The sequence below is a fragment of the Mobula hypostoma genome, chromosome 15 (assembly GCF_963921235.1).
Source record: "Mobula hypostoma chromosome 15, sMobHyp1.1, whole genome shotgun sequence".
Taxonomy (NCBI): Eukaryota; Metazoa; Chordata; class Chondrichthyes; order Myliobatiformes; family Myliobatidae; genus Mobula; species Mobula hypostoma.
Window position 1 is genome coordinate 6,765,199 of NC_086111.1, and position 21,607 is coordinate 6,786,805.

Below are 21,607 nucleotides of genomic sequence, written 5' to 3' on the forward strand. Positions count from 1 at the left end.
GGAGCAACTTCTTTGACTCGGGTAGTGAAACCAGCCTCGCTAAGCCATTCCAACAGCTATGCTTCAATGTCCTCCACTATGTCATCGATTCTACTTGAAACTGTGGTAGCTGAAAGAGAAACCTGTGCCATCTTGTTAGCTGTATCTTCTTCCAACAATTCAGGGCACATGTCCTTGGCAGCAGGCAGAATCAATTCTTCACCAACAGTGAAAGGCTTCTTAGCCTTAGCAATACGGCTAGCCATTAAGTACGATGCTCTCAGAGCAGCAGCATTTGTGGAGGTGGTGGTTCTTAGCACTTGCTTCTGTCCCACTTGCTCACATTTTTTCCGCTCAAAAAACTCAACGGGTTTGTCTTTAAGTGCAGGGTGCTTGGACTCAAGGTTCCGAAGCAGTTTTCATTGCCTCATTGGACAGTTTGTCCCCACATACCAGGGGCTTTGGAGCGTGCGAGTCACCGGTTGCAATAAAACCATATTTTATGCATGACTCATCGTATTTTCTGTTGAAGGAAGCTCTTTTTTTGCAGTCTCGGCCTCAGCTGCCTCGGCGTTATCATCATCGTTTGGCCTCTTATGTCCCCTACCACCTCTTCCAAAGAAACTCTCAAGTGACGTTTGTTTTTTACTCATCATTAGTTGCAGGTTAATGACCGACTGATGACTTCACGTGCGTTCAAGTTCAACAGTGGGCGTGACAGGGAATGAGGAAAGGTGCAGTTGACTCGTATCGTTTCCTCGCAGCCCGGTGGTTGGGGACCACTATCATAGATTTTGACTCTCATTCACTTGGTTTCCATGGCAATTTGCTGAATTGAACCTTCCTTAATTATTCTTACACTTTGCGTTCTATTCTTTGCCTATTTCCTTAACTATTCTAAGTGTGATGTAATTATGATCACTATTCCCCAAATATTCTTCCATTGAAACATGTATTCCCCACCCTCCTCTCCTTCCCTCCCCTTCCCAGAACTATATCCAGTAATGAATTCTTTTTTTTCGTTTGGTTTTGGAGCTAAGAATACATTGATCAAAATAATTTGCCGTACACATATCATTCTTTCTTTTCCCTGGTCAATGATACTTAGAGGTAATCTTATTGAAATGTGTAACATTTCTATGGTGCTTGACAGTATAAATACATGGGCGTTATTTCTCTGGAACCTGGGGTCACAGTCCCAAAAACATAGGGAATGGACATTAAAGACTAAACTATGATGAGTAGAAAAATCCTTCATCCGGAGCAAAGAGAATCTTTGGAAAAAGAGTTATGAAAGCTTAGTCACAGCATATATTATGTTAGTGCCATGGTGACACTGCAGGTAGTTCCAGTGATATCTAGGATGGAAGCGGAGGTATTCCACTTGAGATGGGTACAGAAGATGCATGACAACAAAACAATGTTGTGCTAAAATGTTAATGTGTACCAATTGAATTGCAGCTTTATAACTCCAAGCAGTTGATCCTATTTGTTTGGGAACTGAAGTGTAAATTGGGGAGATGAAGTTGGTTGGGATAGGAGAAGGATTTTGATCTTTGGAAAGCAAAACTGGAATATTCACTTAATTGAATAAGATTTGAATAAATAATATAAATAATAATAAATAATATACAAATAAGACAATATTTCATATTTCTGTTATTAATATGTATTTGCAGACACATGTTATCTGACAGGCTTAGCAAAGGGGAGGAGGTAAGTTAAAGCTGTATAAATGTGTTTTGCTGATTATTAAAATTGCCTGCTGTATTTTATTATAATAAGATTAGTCTGATAGCCTGAATTATTATTCTATTTATTGCAAGACAGTTATGATTAAGGAAAAAAGGCAGTTTGATAATCCCATGTATATTATGAAAGAATTGTGCTGTGTCAGGCCTTGTAGAAATTTAGGTCAATTAGAAAACTGATGACTTGTTTTTGAATGGTTTGGATCATCCTGTATCTGGCCTGCTGTTTGAATTTGCTTCCCATTACAGTCCTATGTTATCTGAGCATGCTCTGTATAATGGGCAGACCTCGTGTATGGATCTCAAGGCCCATCCCTAGGAAAACTTCTGCCAGCCTGTTGATGCAAAAGATTTTCAAAATTTTTAAATGTTTCTGATAATCATATGTTTGAAAATTTTTCAAATAGCATTAAATTTGGGGCAGAATAAAAATTAAAAATTCAAGCATTAAATGTAAAATGCCAGCAAATAATTAAGAACGTGAAAATAAAGGAAATTAAGCTAGCCACTTACATGAACCAACTACCTACCTTTTGAAAGTAAACCTATTATCAAAGTACCTACATGTCATCCTGAGAGTCATTTTCTTGCGGATGTTCAAAGGAACACAAAAGAATTAATGAAAGACGGACAAATGCCAATGTGCAAAAGACAACAAACTATGCTGATACAAAAAGAGAAAAAAATAAATAAGCAATAAATATCGAGAACACGAGATAGAGTCCTACAAAATGTGTTCATCGGTTGTGGGAACAGTTCAGTGATGGGGCGGATGAAATTATCCCCTCTGGGTTCAAGAGCCTGATGTTTGAGGGGTGATAACTGTTTCTGATCCTGGTGATGTGGGTTCTGAAGCACCTGTACTACCTTCCTGATGGCAGCAGCAAGAAGAAAGAACGGCCTGGATGGTGGGGTCCCTTAGGATGGATGCTCCTTTCCTGTGACAGAGCTCCATATAGATGTGCTTAATGGTGGGGAGGGCTTTACCTGTGATTGACTAGGCTGTATCCACTAATTTTTTTGTTTGTAGGCTTTTTCGTTCAAAGCATTTTTTGTTTCCATACCAGGCCGTGATGCAACCAGTCAATATCCTCTCCACTGCACATCTATAGAACCAGTGACCCTTCCAATCGAAAAAAGTTGTTCTTTTGCCAGGCAGCTGTCCTGCTCACTAATGCTCTGTCGTTGAATTCAGATATAGCATATGGTTTTCAGATCCTGTAGGACTTGATGTTTGTCCATCTTCAGAAGACAGGTTGATAATCTTAAGTTCCCTATCAAACTCTTAGCTAAAAGTAAGCATGACCAAGCTTATGTCTGCTGCATTTGATACTGGAAAGAATCCTACTGAAGCAGGAGAAATAGGCTTTTCTAATTTGCGTAGTTTATCTTTGTGTAGGAAGGAAGAAAGAAAGGTGCATTGATTTTACTTTTTTAAGAATTCTGTTCTGTAGCTGTAGTTTTAACCAGGGGGTGGTGCTATTGTACTGTTCTGTGAGATCACAGTTTGCACAGTTAAACATTGAGTGCAAAAATAAGCTGAAAATAAATTATGTAGAGAAATACCAAAAAGCAAACTGCTGGAAAAATAGACAGCATCATCCAGTAGGGAAATGGACCCTGTGACCCCTTCACATCCATGGTGTCAATCTGGGCTAGTCCTATTTGACCTATATCCCTCTACCTTTCTAACAGTGAGGATTACTTTTCTAGAAATATTAAATCAAACTTCACTTTCTGTGTGTTTTTAGTGGTACTTTGTTTCTATCATCTATATTGTTTAGCTTTAAGTTTCAAGTAAAAGTTGATACAGTTTGTAGTTGTTTCGGCCAGCCCACTTTAGTTCTGTGTTTCATAGAAAGTCTTTCGAAACTTGAAATCTGAAATCTAAAACCAAATTCTATTTTGTCTCAGATTTTTTTCTTTTGCTTCAATTTTTTGAAGCACATCACCTCAGAAGAGTTCTCTGCAGCAAAAAAGCTGAGGTAAGGATCTCGTATTACTGGGTCTTCATTTGAGGACTGGTCTAGACACCAAGTGATGTAAACAATTACTCACGGCTCAAAGCTTTAATGTTTCCAAAATGATTAGTGTTAGGATTCAGAAAGAGCATTTGAACTGTTCTGCAGTGTAAATTCTGGATCAATGAGCAAATATTTAAACTCAGAAAAGGACATAGAACGATGTCAATCCACCTATTTCAAGTGCACAGTGATGATACCAGGAAACAAGTAAAACCAGGAAGGTGCATAGTGTTTACAGCAACTGGACAAGTAATTGCCCAAGGGAACACTCTTAGAACATCAGGGACAGAAGCTGGAGTACGCCTTTGTGTTAATCATGCCTGTTCTGCCCTTCAGTTGGCACTCCTCAATGCCACTTTCCTGCATATTCCTCAATTCTTCAATATCTAGAAATCCATTGATATCTGACTTGAATGCAGACTGTAACTGAGCCTTTACAATCCTCTTGGGTAGTGAATTTCAGGGACAACTACACTCTGCATGAATTTTTTTGCATCTTAATTGAATTTGAATTTATTCTCTGTCATGAATGGCCAAATCTTTATTTTGATAATGTGATTTTTGCTTCTGGTTATGCTGAGTAGAGGAGTCATTAACACCACATCTGGCCTGTAAAAATATTTGCAATTTCATTGCAATCACCTCCTATTCCTGTAAACTCCAATATAGGCCAATACAGGTCTACAATAAACCTGTTTTTGCGAGAATCAATCTGCTGAACATTTACTCCACTCCCGTATGGACTGGACACAATATTACAGATGGCATCTCATCTGGAGCATATGTTTGTAGTAAGATGCATCTCACTTTGATCTTAAAACTTCACAAGACCAACATTCCATTTGCTTTCCTAATTGGTCTTTGTGCATGTTTTCTGTCTGGAAGTGAGATATATACATAAGTCCTTCTGAATGCTGACACTTTTCATATCCTTGTCCTTTCTTGTGCAACCTACATATGCAATGGCCCTCCTGTCTTTCAATGTGGACATCAGAGCAATGGTGTCTATGGAATCTTAATGTACAGAAATATCCAACTCAGTTTGAAGCTTGAAGTCAATTTCTGCACAAGCCAAGCTCACTCATCCTAACCTTCGGTATTTTCTAAACATTTCTTCTGTTCTTTACAAAAGAAACTTGTATTTAGTAATGATCCATGCCAGTGAATCTGCTATTCTAAGCATCTTTTAATACATATTTGTCAGATTATATTTTTAAACTTTAAGATGTGTGGAAATCACTGGCAACCACAGCATTTATTGTCCATCCCATGTTTGTCCCTGAACTAGGGAGTTGGTCAAAAATGAATGAAGTTGATGCACCTGAGGTCACATTTGTCTGGAGAAAGATAGGTTTCTTTCCCTGAAAATCATGAAGGAACTGGATCAGTCTTTATAACATACTAGTAGCTTCATGTTTGGTGATTACTTTTTCATTTTAAGTTCCAGGTCTTTTCCCAGCTGCCATGTCAGCATCCGAATCCATATTGGTAGATTAATGGACTCTGGTTGTTCACCCAGTAACTTTGCCACTTGTTTATCATTATACTTAAATTCAAAAGACCTTTTAAAATATTTTGTTACTAATGTGTCGGGTTTTTTCTCATGACTAATCCCTCTTCTGTTGTTAAATTTGTAATGAGTGATGTTCAGGATCATGTTCATTGTTTTTTGCATTTGTGCTTTAATAGTGACTAAAACTCTGCTTAGAGATCCAGTTGGATCATGTACAGATTCAACATTATTCCCATGCCTTTTCAGTCTGTCCCTTGTAATAAACCTAGAGGTTAACATTTTTATAGTTTCATCTATTGCATTGCTGTCTTTAATGAGTTCATACTTTTTCACTTCTCAAATGTCAATAACATGAAGGAACCAGATCAATCTTTATAGCAATCCAGTAGGTTTACGTTTGGCTTTCAATAACATTTTCAGACTTCACCAAATTACCCAATACAGTATTGTCAACAAGTGTTATCGTTACCTCAATTCTTACATCCAGATTGTTCATGTAAATAGTGAATTCAAGAGTGATGACAACATGTATTTTTTTCTTAAAGTATAAAAGTGGGAGAAAGATATTTGTTCACTTTAGTCCACTCTGACGTTCAATAAAATTGTGTGTGTGTGCGTGTTCCTGCACTAGGCTATGATCCCTTTATTTCCTTAATCTCTAGACATTAAATGGTCTTTATGCAATATACTCAACACATAATTCTCTACTATTGACTTGGGTAGCAAATGTCAAAGATTCATCACCCTTTGATTAAAGAAATTTCTTCTGTCCTGAACTGCTGACTATTTATGGTGTGATTATGTTCTAGCCAGGAGAAGCATCAGTATTATATCTATCCTATTAAGCACCTTAAAGCTTGTGTACATTTCAGTGAGGTCATCTCTCATTCTTCAAAACTCAGTAGAGTACAGGCCACTTTACTTGATTTCTCCAGACACAATAAACCTGCAATTCAAGAATCAATCTAGTGTACTTTGCTCCATTTCCTCTCTTGTAAGTTTATCCTTCCTTGGGTAGAAAGACCACACTTGTATATTACCAGGGTTTTATACAACTGAAGTAAGATGTTTCTACCCTTGTATGCAAACTCTCTTGCAGTAAAGATCAATACATCATTTGTCTTAATTGCTTGCTATACCTACATATTGACTTTGAGTGGGCCAAATAAAAACTGATCAGCAAATTTGCAGAATATATTAAGATTGGGGGCTTAGTGGGCAGCGAGGGAGGCCTGCAGCAGGATGTGAACCAGTTGGAAAAATGTGCTGAAAAATGGGAGGTGGAATTTAGTGCAGACAGGTGTGAGGTGTTGCACTTTGGGAGGACAAACCAGGGTAGGATGTACATAGTGAATGGTAGGGACACCGAGGAGTGCAGTAGAATGGAGGGATCTAGGAGTAATGATCCATTATTCCTTTAAGGTGCCCTCACAGGTAAATAGGGTCATGAAGAGAGCATTTGGCACATTGATCCTTATAAATTAAAGTATTGATTACAGGAGTCAGGATGTTATTTTGAAGTTGTATAATATGTTGTTGAGGCCTAATGTGGAGTATTATGTATAGTTCTGGTCACCCACCTTTATTTTCTGGAGTGTAGGATATGAGGGGAGATTTGATGGAGGTATACAAAATTATGAGGGGTATAAATAGGGTGAATTGAATACAAGTAGTCTTTTCACTGAAGTAGTGAGGCTAGAACTAAAGGTCATGGGTTAAAGGTAAAAGGTGAAAATTCTAAGGGGGACCATGAAGGAAACTGATTTACTCAGAGGTGGTGTGAGTGTGGAATGAGCTGCTAGCAGAAGTGGTGAATGTGAGTTCATTTTCAATACTTAAGACAAATTTGGGTAAGTGCTCGGATGGGACAGGTATGGAGGGCTACTACGGGTCTAGATGTGGGAAGATAGGACTGGACAGAATAACAGTTCGGCATGGACTAGATGTGTTGAAGGAACTCTTTCTGTGCTGTAGCACCCTATGACTAAATATGAGGAATTTCCTTTCACTTACTGTCTTTCTGTTTTGTTACCAAGTAGGTGATTTCATTTTATTTCCATGTTGTTTTCCATCTGCCGTCTTATTTGTCCCAACTACTTTTGTGCCTTATTACCCCCCTCCAAATTTTCATCTGCTAACCTTTCCTAAAATTGTGTAGATACATCTTATTAAAGGCTGAATAGATCTTTGCCTGCACTTTCACATGCAATTTGCCCCCTCAATAAAACTCCAGTTTGCCTTGCATCTATTCCTTTTCCTTTGCAGAAGGAAGAACACACAAAAAGAAACTGAGTTTCTGGTGGATGATCTGTGTACATTGGGTAAGTACACTTCAAATCAATTTATTCCAAGGAGACACACCCTGCATACGTTTTTTTTTAGTTTGTTACTAATGCAATCTTGTCTCTAGATATTGATAGCAATTTTTGGATAACTGCATAATTACAAATACTTGCAAGCTATGGAATGATTATAATGCAGCTGTGAATGTTACTACACTACAAACTGCAGTAGATTACTTAAAGATTAGCAGATTTTTAAAGAAAAAGCCAACATCTAATGCATACTAAAATGTAGATTATAGTTCCCAGTTTATACATCTGGAAGTTTACAAAATATTTGCCTACCCATTAAGAGCATATGCTGGCAGAATTGAAATGTTATGATATGGACTTTATTTTGAATGTGAAATATTTTTCATCTGTTCTTTTTGAACTACAGTATAGTAGTGCCTGTGCTTTCTAGTATTTAGTGCCAAAATATTTTTGAAGACCACTCTGGCATGATTTAGTGGCTGAAGTATGTAGCAGTGCCCAGTTACTGCGTGGTCATTTTTCAGAATATTGGCACGTTCTTAATCCTGAAGCTTTCTTGAACTTGAAAAGTTATCACTGCTTCAGGTTTTTACCTGTAGGCTTGCTCTGACATAAGACCAGCGAGGGGTGAGTTAATCCACAACTTAAATCGTAAAAGAATAATCAAAGTCATTGACAAGCATGAAATACTTCAAAGAAATTTTAATGTTGGCATCACACAGTAAATCCTTTTCACTGGTTTATGAAATAGTAGCCTTCCAGAAATCTGCAGAGAAACTTCTTGAAAAAGCAGTGAGGCAGTAATTTAAGAAAATAAATATAGTGTAGTTCTAAGGATAAATAATTACCATCTATAAAGCTGACTTGGAACTGTTATTTTTTTATCACTGTAGTGACTGGACTCTGAAAAATGGCAATACCTTGTGATGCATTATGTAACCCAATTTCACATGGCTTACATTTACTTTTTTAAAAACTATTCAGTACCCTGTATAGCTATTAACAAATATATTAGCTTTCATACTGTACATGTTGAATCTTTAGTTATTCAATAGTGCAGTGAGTCATCCATAACTCATTTTGTACTCTCATAATCCATTTGCTGCTATGAAAGGGCTTTGTGATTCGTTGCTGTTATAAAGAGGCATATGAAAAAGATTAACTTTGGCACTTTAAGCAGGGAACAACAAAATACTCTGCTCTAAGCTTTCTGACCCTGATTACATTTTTTTTAAATTGGGTTATGCTGCATAAACATAAGCTGAAATAGAAGAAATGCTGTCTTAAGTAGTAAATGCAGGAATCCACATTGGTGATTCACCCTGTTTTGTGTTGCAATAAATAATAAAGCTCTTTGTCACCAACCTTTGTGATTAAGACAATTAGAATTAACTTAAATGTGGGACTCTTTAACCACAGTTCTGAGGTCTCCTTTCAGCAATTTACTCCTATTTGCATTGAAAGCAAATGGCATTGGTGATTTCTTTATTTCCCTTCCTATGGGAATTATGTTCAGATATGATTAAGACAAATAGAATATTTGTTTTGCTGGAAGACTTGACGTTCAATTGCTTTTCCTTTACATCAAGAACTTGGCTTTGAATAAAAACCTGATAAAAAGGTTGTTTTTCATTGGAGGCTGTATCATTGAAAAGTGAGCTTTTATTTACATTATTAATATATTGCTGTATAAGTAATTGGCCATGTATTTGACGCATTGTCACTGTGGCTCTCAACTCCCAAGAGCACATCAGTATTCATGATTGTATTACTTAACAGTGCAGTTATATCAAAAAGTGTTTCTTACATGTGGGGAAATAGTCATGGTATCTAACAATCTTCACTAACAGTTGTCTCTAAATTGAACTTACAACATTTTTATTAAGTCAAGATCCTAAAATTGAGCCCAAAGAGAGCTCTGTTTAGTATGCAGCTTATGGTATTGGGACTGACTTAAGAATAATCCTGAAAGTAAAGTATCTGTGACCAAACACTGTCTTCGAAACAAAATGCTCTGTGGTTCAGAGAATAAGATTGTTACCTTTTCTTCTGTTTTAATATGACATTGAGCTTGTGCAATTACAATGAATGCTTTCTGCTAAGTCCTATGTATAACGTGCTTGTGTTAGCTCATACAGACCGAGGAAGTACCACCAGTCTGAGCAGTGATTTCTCAGTCATTATGGAGGAGTCTCCCACTACTGCAGGAAGCTTCAACTATGAGGCTGTAGAACTGACAACAGGTCCAGCAACACAGGTGGCTTGGTAAGTTGTGTTTATTCAGTTTGGACATACATTGTATTTCGTTATTTCTGTTTGGTCTCTTCCTGGAAACATTTTGAGAAAAGGTGTAAGCAGGATAATTTTAGCTGACTGGAAAGGTACAAAATTTTCTTGCACTTGTGGTTTGCTTTAATGCATGACTTTGAATATGCGATTAATGTGGAAAGTCATTAATATAGATACACCTGATGACTGGATATCTACTGGAGTACCATACTGATAAAGGAGTGCTTATTTTATTTTTATTTTCCTTTTTTTTTAAAATCCATTTTAGTTTTCCTGTGAAGAATTTTCTTTTCCATTTTAAAGACCTGAACATTACTGGCAAGGCCAGCATTTACTGCCCATCCCTGACTGTCCTTGGTTATGGTGAGCAAGACCATGAGATCATAAGACAGGAGCAGGATTAGGCCATTTGGGTCATCAAGTTCACTCCACCATTATTTCATGACTGATTTATTATTCCTCTCACCTCCATATTTCTGCTTTCTCTGTAACCTATGATGCCCTGATTAATCAAGAACCTGTTGACCTCTACTTTAAGTATACCCAATAACTTGGCCTCCACAGCCATCTGTAGAAATGATTTCAACAGTTTACCACGCTCTGGCTAAAGAAATTCCTCCTCACCTCTGGTGAAGGGATGTCCTTATGTTCTGAGGCTGTACCCTCTAGTCCTAGAGGCCCCCATTTTAGGAAACATCTTTTCCATATCCACTTATCTGGGCCTTTCACTATGTGATAGGTTTCAATGAGATCCCCACATCATTCTCTACTCCAGTGAGTACAGGCCCAAAGCTATCAAATGTTCCTCATGTTAACCCTTTCAATTCCCAGAATTATTCTTGTGAACCTGCTCTGGACCCTGTCCAATGCTAGCTCATCTTTTCTTAGATGATTGGCCCAAAACTGCTCACAATACTCCAACTGTGATCTGACCAATGCCTTGTAAAGCCTCAGCATTACATCCTTGCTCTTGTATTTAAGTCCTTTCAAAATGAATGCTACCACTGAATTTGACTTCCTTACGACTGAAACAACCTGCATGTCAACCTTTAGGGAATCCTGTACAAGGACTCCAAAGTCCCTTTGCAGCTCAGATTTTTGAATTTTGTCCCCATTTAGAAAATAGACTATGTTTTTATTCCTTCTACCAAAGCGCATGACTACACCTCACTGCATTATGTTCCATCTGCCACCTATTTGCCCATTCTCATAATCTGTCTTTAGTCCTTCTGCAGACTCCCTACTTCATCAACACTAACTGCTCTCCACGTATCTTTGTATCATCCACAGACTTGACCGCAGAGCTATTAATTCTGTCATCCCAAATTGTTAACAGATAATGTCAAAAAAAAATGGTCCCTACACCGACCCTGCAGAACACCACTAGTCAGCCAATCTTCTATCCATTCTAGTATTTTTCCTGTAATGCCATGTGGTCTAATCTTTTCACAGCCTCATGTGCAGCACCTTATTAAAGGCCTTCAGAAAATCCAAGTCAACAACATCCACTGACCTCCTTTGCCTATCCTGCCTGTTATTTCCTCAAAGAATTCTAACAGATCTTTCAGGCAAGATTTTTCCTTAAGGAAGCCATGCTGACTTTGGCCTATTTTATCATGTGCCTCCAATTACCCTGGAACTTCATCCTTAATAATGGACTCCAACATCTTCAGAACCGCTGAATTCAGACTAACTGGCCTATAACTTCCTTTCTTCTGCCTCCCTACCTTTAAAAGTGCAGTGGCATTTGCAATTGTCCAGTCCTCCAGGATTTAGTACGGGGGTTCCCAACCTTTTTTTATGCTGTGGACCATTATAATTAAGCAAGGAGTCCATGGACCCCAGGCTGGGAACCCATGATCTAGTGATTCTTGAAAGATCATTACTTACGCCTCCACAATCTCTTCAGCTATCTTTTTCAGAACCCTAGGGCATAGTACACCTGGTTCAGACCTGTCAGCTTCCTTAGAGCCTTATCTTTGGTAATGTTAATTGCACTCACTTTTGCCCTCTGACGCTCACATTTCTGGCATATTTTTAGTGTTTTCCAAGTGAAGAATGATGCAAAAGAACTTAAGTTTGTCCCCCATTACTTCCTCACTAACATCATTGTCCAGTGGTCTGAAATTCGCTCTTGCTTCTCTTTTACTCATTATATATCTGAAAAAAGAACTTTTATCCTCCTCTATATTATTGGCTAGCTTACCTTCATATTTCATCTTTGCTGTCCTTATGGCTACTTAGTGCCTTATGTTGGTTTTCAAAAGCTTCCCAATCCTCTAATCCCCCACTAATTTTTGCTATATTATATGCAAGACTATCATAACGTCGCCCTTTTTACATTACTTTTCTATCTCCCATTGTAATTTGTTCCCCACATCCTGGCTACTGTTTGGAGGACTATATATAACACCCATCAGCGTCTTTTTCAAATCTACAATTTTCTAACTCTACCCACAAGGATTCTGCATCTTCTGATATATCCTATATCATCTTTTACTATGGATTTGAGTTCATTTATTACCAACAGAACTATCCCACCCCGTCTGCCTACTGGCCAATCTTTTCGATACAATGTGAATCCTTGGATGTTAAGCTCCTAATTATGATCTTCTTTCAGCTGCAACTCACTGATGCCCAAAACATCATATCTGCCAATCTAACTGTACTACAAGATCCTCTACCTTGGTCCATTTACTGCATGCATTCAAATTTAACACCTTCAGTCCTGTATTCATTTGCCTTTTCAATTTTCCCCCACGTTACCCTTGAATTTAACCCACTGACTGAAATTTTGCTTTATCATCTGCCTGTTCTTCTTCACTGTCTTGCTACACACTGCACCTACTTGTGCACCAACTGCACCATCCACAACCCTATCATTGCAGTTCCCATCCCCCTGCCAAATTATTTTAAGCCTTCCCCAACAGCTCTACCATACCCGACTGCAAGGATATTAGTTCACCTCGAGCTCAGATATGACCCAAACTTTTTGTACTGGTCAAACCTTCCCCAGAAGAGATCCCAATTTTACAAATATCTGAAATCCTGTGCCCTGTACCAATTTCTCAGCCACATATTCACCTGTCAGATCCTACTATTCATACCCTCACTGGCAAATGGCACAGGCAGCAACTCAGAAATTATTGTCCGTCCTTAAACCTCTGCAGTCTTTCAAGTAGATCTACTCCCAATTGCAGTTGGGTAGGGAGTTGCAAACTTTATGGCTAGTAACAGTGGGAGCCCAGGGATATGTTTCAGTCTTGATGATGCTGTGAGGAACCTGCAGGTGGTGGTGTTCCTATGCATGTGCTGCTGTTGTCATTTTTGATGGCAGAGGTCATGTGTTTGGGTGTCTCTTTTGAAGTGGTACAGGTAAGTAACTCCACTGCATTTTTGGATGGTATACAATGTATCCACCATTTGCTGATGGCAAAGACAACAAGTGTTTTGAGTAGTTGTGTGGGTGCCAATCAAATGGGTCATTTTGTCCTGGAAAATGTTGAATAGTGGGAATAGTGCCTTCATACTTTCTGCCTTGTATATGGTGGAAAGGCTTTGTGTTGTCAGGATGTGAGCCACTTGCCACAGGTTACTCAGCATCTAGCATGATCTTTTAGTCATGGTATCTATATATCTGGTCCAATTAAATTTCGTCTCACAGGTAGCCCCTTGAAGATACAGGGCAAGGCAATGGTATGCCATTGAACGTCAAGGGAAAGTGGTTAAACACTTGTTGAAAATGGTCATTACATGGCATTTTTACAGAGCAAATGTTATTTGCCAGTTATCAGCTCATGTCTGAGTGTTGTCTTGGTCTTGCAGTATGGAGGCATAAGCTGCTTCATTTGCTGAGGAGTTACCAATGGAACTGAACACTGTAATCATCAGTAACACACTACTTCAGATGTTTTGATGTGAGGCAGGTCACTGAAAATGGTTAGAACTGGGAACTTGTATAATGATATACTGGAGGTGGGATGTTTAAGCTCCAAATATCACAATTTCAACATTGCCATTATTTCCTTTGATACTTTTGATCTCAGCTTCACCGAAACACTTCAGAGTTCAAAGGTTCAATTTAATGTCAGAGAAATGTATACAATATACATCCTAAAATGCCTTTTCTTCACAAAACATCCACGAAAACAGAGACGTGCCCCAAAGAATGAACGACAGTTAAACGTGAGAACCCCAAAGATCCCTCCTCCCTCCGGCATGTAAGTGGCAGCAAGGCAACTGTACCTCCTTCCCCGACCAAAAAAAAAGCACACCTGCTACCCAGCGCAAGCATGAGCTAAGTGATAGCAAAGACACAGACCTTGCAGTTACCCCAAAGACTATCACATTTCATCCAGCATTCAGCAACCCACAGGTTCTCTCTCTCTCTCCCTAGTAAGGAAGAGGGAGGTGTCCCCCATTTTCACAGTGTGTGGGAGGCATAACAACAACCCGCTGGTTCATGATGTTAAAAAGTCAGTTTTGTCGCTTTTTATGAGCTCTGTGCCCAAAGATCGCAAAGATCTCAGGTCTTCGGGCCTACAGTCAAAGATTTTCCGGCCTCCCCGATGACACACAAGTCTTCTGCCGTGACACCAACTCTCGATCTGTCTGTTTCCGGAGCCCCAAGACACTAGGCCGCGTCCTAGGCTGGCCCCTTGGCGTTCCGAACCACTGCCGGTCCTGAAACCCCAAGAACGGGTCTCATTCCTGCAAAGAACCGAAGTCTGCATGTAACTCCAGGTCAGGGTCTTCAAAAGAACCCTGAAAGGGAAAAATGAAGATACTAAAGATGGAAATAGAGCTGTTTCCGAAGATGCAAGTAAAGGAATTGCCATTTAGCGCCATCGTAACTCTGTCTTTTTACTATCCTGAGATTCACTTTTTTTTTGCAGGTATTCACAGTAAACACAACAAAACATAATGGAATCAATGAAAAACTGCACACAGAAAAGTTGAACAATCAATGTGCAAAAGACATCAAACTGTGCAAGTTGAAAAAGAGAATAAAAAAAATATAATAAATAAATAATAAATATTGAGAACTTGAGTTGTAGACTCCTTGAAAATGAGTCCTTAGATTGTGGCAACACACACAAAATGCTGGTGAATGCAGCAGGCCAGGTAGCATCTATAGGAAGAAGCACAGTCAACGTTTTGAGCTGAGCCCCTTCCTCAACTGTACCTTCTCCTATAGATGCTGCCTGGCCTGCTGCATTCACCAGCATTTTTTTTATGTGTGTTGCTTGAATTTCCAGCATCTGCAGATTTCCTCATGTTTGCCTTAGATTGTGGAATGTGTTCAGTTTTGGGGCGAGTTATCCCCTTTGGCTCTAGCCTGATGGTTGAGCAGTAACAAGTGTTCCTGAACCTAGTGTTATGGAACCTAAGGCTCCTGTACCTCTTTCCTGATGGCAGTAGCAAGAAGAGAGCTTAGTCTTGGATGGTGGTGGTCCTTAATGATGGATGCTACTTTCCTGTGACAGTGCTCCTTATAGGTGTGCTCAATGGATGACGGTACCTTAATCTGATACTGCCTTAATGTCAAGAGGAAATGCTTTCAAATCACTTCTGAAATTGAGTTGTAGAAGTTCTTGGTGAAACCCAAACAGGGCATCAGTCAGGTTACTGGTCAGTGTTGCTTGATGGCCTTGTAGATTTTACATTCCTTCACTTTGTAGATTGACAGTACATTATTCAGGTGGTAATTATTTGCCTCTTTATGGGCAGAATATACCTGAATGGCTTGATTCCTCTTTATTAAAAGCTAGGTAAGAAAGCAACTAACACTGCCTTGGTTAATATGTGGAGGGAGGGAACAAATAATTTTTACATTTGATGGGATTTTAACTTGAGGCTACGTGAGATGCCTAAAAATGAGATTCGGAGCAAGAAGGCTGCGAGTGGAATGGTTAAGGATTTTTGGAGTGAAGGCATTTTACTACTCAGGGTACAGAGAGGCAAGACTGCGCAGGCGCGTAACGTCAGCCAGTGCAGCAGGAAAAGTTTAAAAAGAAGACCACCATATCCAGCGGGCAGCGGAGTGAGAGGTAGCAGAGTGTTAGGGCTTTCGCTCAACAGGCTTAGGAGATAACGAGGTGAGGTAGGTTTGACTGTGTTAATTGCGGAAAGGAAGTATGTGTGTGAGGCCGGTTTTCTGTGCTTGGTGTCAGATGTGGGAGGTCCTGGAGTCTCCCAGCCTCCTGGACAGCCATATCTGCACCAGGTTTGTCGAGCTGCAGCTCCTAAGGGACCGCGTTAGGAAACTGGAAATGCAGCTTGATGACCTTTATCTGGTCAGGGAGAGTGAAGAGGTGATAGAAAGGAGTTATAGGTAGGTGGTCACACCAGAGCCACAGGAGACAGACAAGTGGGTCACAGTCAGGAGAGGGAAGGAGAAGAGTCAGGTACAAGAGAGTACCCCTGTGGTTCTACCCCTGACAATAAGTACTCCTGTTTGAGTACTGTTGGGGGAGGGGGGGGAACAACCTGCCTGGGGGAAGCGACAGTGGTGGTGCCTCTGGCACAGAGTCCGGCCCTGTGGCTCAGAAGGGGAGGGAAAAGAAAAGGAAGGCAGTAGTGATAGAGGACTCTATAGTTAGGGGGTCAGACAGGTGATTCTGTGGACGCAGGAAAGAAACTCGGATGGTAGTTTGCCTCCCAGGTGCCAGGGTCTAAGATGTCTCAGATCGCGTCCAAGATATCCTGCAGTGGGAGGGAGAACAGCCAGAGGTCGTGGTACATATTGGTACTAATGACATAGGTAGGAAAAGGGAAGAGGTCCTGAAAACAGACTACAGGGAGTTAGGAAGAAAATTGGGACGCAGGACCGCAAAGGTAATAATCTCGGGATTACTGCCTGTGCCACGCGACAGTGAGTATAGGAATAGAATGAGGTGGAGGATAAATGCGTGGCTGAGGGATTGGAGCAAGGGGCAGGAATTCAGATTTCTGGATCATTGGGACCTCTTTTGGGACAGGTGTGACCTGTACAAAAAGGATGGGTTGCACTTGAATCCCAGGCGGACCAATATCCTGGCAGGGAGGTTTGCTGAGGCTACTGGGGAGAATTTAAACTAGAATTACTGGGGGGTGGGAACCGAACTGAAGAGACTGGGGAAGAGGCAGTTGGCTCACAAATAGAGAAAGCTTGGAGACAGTGTGTGAGGGAGGATAGGCAGGTGATAGAGAAGGGATGTGCTCAGACTGACGGTTTGAGATGTGTCTATTTTAACGCAAGGAGTATTGTGAACAAAGCGGATGAGCTTAGAGCATGGATCAGTACTTGGAGCTATGATGTGGTGGCCGTTACAGAGACTTGGATGGCTCAGGGACAGGAATGATTACTTTAAGTGCTGGGTTTTAGATGTTTCAGAAAGGACAGGGAAGGAGGCAAAAGAGGTGGGGGTGTGGCGCTGTTGATCAGAGATAGTGTCATGGCTGCAGAAAAGGTGGATGTCATGGAGGGATTGTGAGTGGAGGTTGGGAACAGCAAGGGGTCAATAACTTTACTGGGTGTTTTTTTTTATAGGTCATCCAATAGTAAGAGGGACATCAAGGAGCAGATAGGGAAACAGATCCTGGAACGGTGTAATAATAACAGAGTTGTCGTGATGGGAAATTTTAATTTCCCAAGTATCAATTGGCATCTCCCTAGAGCAAGGGGTTTAGATGGGGTGGAGTTTGTTGGGTGTGTTCAGGAAGGTTTCTTGACACAATATGTAGATAAGCCTACAGGAACAGAGACTGTACTTCATCTGGTATTGGGAAATGAACCTGGTCATGTGTCAGGTCTCTCAGTGGGAGAGCATTTTGGAGATAGTGATCATAATTCTATCTCCTTTACAATAGCATTGGAGAGAGATAGGAACAGACAAGTTAGAAAAATGTTTAATTGGAGTAAGGGGAATTATGAGGCTATCAGGCAGGAAATTGGAAGCTTAAATTGGGAACAGATGTTCTCAGGGAAAAGTACGGAAGAAATGTGGCAAATGTTCGGGATATTTGTGTGGAATTCTGCATAGGTACATTCTAATGAGACGGAAGTTATGGTAGGGTACAGGAACTGTGGTGTACAAAAGCTGTAATAAACCTAGTCAAGAAGAAAAGAAAAACTTACAAAAGGTTCAGAGAACTAGGTAATGTTAGAGATCTAGAAGATTATAAGGCTAACAGGAAGGAGCTTAACAAGGAAATTAGGAGAGCCAGAAGGGGTCATGAGAAGGCCTTGGTGGGCAGGATTAAGGAAAACCCCAAGGCATTCTACAAGTATGTGAAGGCAAGAGGATAAGTACATCCTCTTTCTTCATATCTACTTGATCAAGCTTTTCAGTTCACTGTAAGTCAACACCAAGATCCTTTTCCATAGTGAATACTGAAGTAAAATATTCATTAAGTATCTGTGCTACTTCCTCCGGTTCCATACACACTTTCCCACTGTCACAGGTACTTAATGAATATTTTACTTCAGTATTCACTATGAAAAAGGATCTTGGTGATGACTTACAGTGGACTGAAAAGCCTGAGCATGTAGATAAGAAGAAAGAGGATGTGCTGGAGCTTTTGGAAAGCATCAAGTTAGATAAGTCGCCAGGACCGGATAAGATGTACCCTAGGCTACTGTGGGAGGCAAGCGAGGAGATTACTGAGCCTCTGGCGATGATCTTTGCATCATCAATGGGGATAGGAGAGATTCTGAAGGATTGGAGGGTTCTGAATGTTGCTCCTTTGTTCAAGAAGAAATTATAGACCAGTGAGTCTTACTTCAGTGGTTGGTAAGTTGATGGAAAAGATCCTGAGAGGCAGGATTTATGAACATTTGGAAAGGTATAAAATGATTAGGAACAGTCAGCATGGCTTTCTCAAGGGCAGGTCATGCCTTACGAGCCTGATTGAATTTTTTGAGGATGTGACTAAACACATTGTTGAAGGAAGAACAGTAGATGTAGTGTATATGGATTTCAGCAAGACATTTGAATATAGTATTAATGGTAAGACTCTTGGCAGTGTGGAGGATCAGAGGGATCTTGGGGTCTGAGTCCATAGGACACTCAAAGCAGCTGCGCAGGTTGACTCTGTGGTTAAGGCGGCATATGGTGTGTTGGCCTTCATCAATTGTGGAATTGAATTTAGGAGCCTAGAGGTAATGTTGCAGCTATATAGGACCCTGGTCAGACCCCACTTGATGTACAGGTGGTCCCTGTTTTCTGAACATTCGCTTTACGACACCTCGCTGTTACGAAGACCTACATTAGTTGCCTGTTTTCGCTAACAGAAGGTGCTTTCAATGTTACGAAAAAAGGCAGCGCGCGCCAGAACAGCCAAGCTCTTCCCCCGGAACTGCATTCTAGCCAGCATTGCTTAAACTCATGCTTTATCTTGATTTATCTTGTGCATCCATTAGCAAGATGAGTTCTAAGATATCGAAAAGCCTAAAAGAGCTTGTAAGGGTGTTACACTTAGCGTAAAACTAGACATAATTAAGCATTTCAGTCATGGTGAACGAAGTAAGGACATTGTCTTGCTCCATCACGTTGGTCAAAGCTAATAGAGACTTATCCAAAAAGACTACTGGCTCTATTAGCTATGACGGGTGGTTCAACTAAGTACTGAACAAAGGGGGAGGTGTGAATGCATTTGAACAGCTGACGTTTGAGTTTTTGAGTTTTTAGTGTATCGTGCTTTACAAATTTCCCTGTTTTTAGGTTCTACTATGAAAAAAAAAGCATGCAATTCACAAATAAAGTTCTCAATTTGATCAAAATTCCTGGTTATAATACTCATTTATGTGAACAAAAGGTTGGGGGCTGAATACTTTTACAAGGCACTGTACTGTAATTAAATCATTCATTTTTTTTAGACATTCATGTTGATAGAGATTAATTGAGCATAATTTTAATATAGTCACTGATATTACTCCATAGTTCCTCAATTTGCACGTTTCTCAACATTTCTGTATACATTTATCTTCCAGATATTTTTAGTTTATTTCATTATTGCTCCGTTGTTCTTTATTTTTATCACAACACAGATCTCCGTTCAGGCATTGGAATCTTACTAGCTCCACGAGGAGCAATCACTTTAGTACAGGGGTTCCGAACCTGAGGTCCACTGATCGTTGGTTAATGGTAGGGGTACATGGAATAAAAAAGGTGGGAACCCCTGCCTGAGATCTGTTTTCCTCCTTCCTCTTGCTTATCGCTCTAACAATTTTTTTTCTCCCTCAAATACACTCGTTAATACCCTTTAATTATTTTTGCTATTAACTAATATTTAATTTACGGTGGTCAATTAACCAGCTATCATGTCTTTGGGATGTGGAAGTCCAGAGAGTCAGTAAAGGAATGTGTAAAGTTTGCCCAAACAACACCTTAGGGCAAGATTGAACTATATCTATGAAAGAGCAATATTTTGCTGCTACACCAACCCACTTCTCAGAATCAGAATCAGGTTTATTATCACCAGCATGTGTCGTGAAATTTGTTAACTTAGCAGCAGCAGTTCAATGCAATACATAATATAGAAGAAAAAATAAATAAAATAATAATAAATAAGTAAATCAGTTACAGTATACGTATATTGAATAGATTAAAAATCTTTCTAAATTTGTTTCAGTATTCAGACAGATGAAGCATATGCTTCTTGAAAATCATATTCAGAAAGTTTATAATGTGTCCTATCTAAAGACTGCTATTGTCAAATACCTTTCCATAGGGAGTGAATGTACTATTCTGGATGTGATGCACTGCTTTGGAGGAATCCAATTTTACACAGAACCTTAGAGGTTGCACCAGAAGGACAGGTCAGATCCAACCCTTTATGGATGGTGGGGAAGACATTGATCTTTTTCCAATCTTTCTCAGCATGTTGAAACATGTTTACATATTTCTAACTGTTTTAGTCTCTCCAAATAATGTCTGGTTTGCTAAAGTTCATTGCTACCATCAGGAAGGAGGTACAGAAGCCTGAAGGCACAGACTCAGTGATTCAAGAACAGTTTCTTCCCCTCTGCCACCAGATTTCTGAATGGACATTGAACCTATGAACACTACATCAGTACTTTTTTATTTCTATAATGCACTACTTTAATTAATTTAGTAGACAATATATGCAGTATACTTGCTGTAGTTCAGTTTTTTATCAATTATGTATTGCGTGGTACTGCTGCTGCTAAGACAACAAATCTCACGACATATACTGATGACATTAAAGCTGATTCCAGGAATGACAGGGTTAATGTATGAGGAGTGTCTGTACTTGCTGAAGTTTAAAAGAATAAGGGGAGAGCTCATTGAAACTTATCAAATATTAAAAGGCCTAGATAATAGAAAACATAGAAAATAGGTGCAGGAGTAGGCCATTCGGCCCTTTGAGCCTGCACTGCCATTCAGTATGATCATAGCTGATCATCCAACTCAGAACCCTGTACCAGCCTTCCCTCCATACCCCCTGATCCCTTTAGCCACAAGGGCCATATCTAACTCCCTCTTAAATATAGCCAATGAATTGGCCTCAACTGTTTCTTGTGGCAGAGAATTCCACAGATTCACCACTCTCTGTGTGAAGAAGTTTTTCCTAATCTCGGTCCTAAAAGGCTTCCCCTTTATCCTCAAACTGTAATGGATGTGAAGAGGATGTTTCCTAAAGTGGAGGAGTCTAGGACCAGAGGGCACAGCTTCTGATTAGAGGAACGTCTGTTTAGAGGAGAGATGCAGAGAAATTTCTTTAGCTAGAGGG

At 39.8% G+C, this 21,607-nt stretch overlaps 1 protein-coding gene across 2 annotated transcripts in view; it reads left to right on the forward strand.

Moving 5' to 3' along the window:
* The window catches only part of mtmr14 (myotubularin related protein 14), a 115,035-nt gene that overhangs the window by 80,129 nt on the left and 13,299 nt on the right, over positions 1-21,607 (forward strand). For both annotated transcript variants that reach the window (XM_063067681.1, XM_063067682.1), the window contains exons 13-16: positions 1,659-1,695; positions 3,645-3,715; positions 7,533-7,588; positions 9,712-9,847. In XM_063067681.1, coding sequence (XP_062923751.1) covers positions 1,659-1,695; positions 3,645-3,715; positions 7,533-7,588; positions 9,712-9,847 — 300 coding nt within the window. The remainder of the gene's footprint in view (positions 1-1,658; positions 1,696-3,644; positions 3,716-7,532; positions 7,589-9,711; positions 9,848-21,607) is intronic.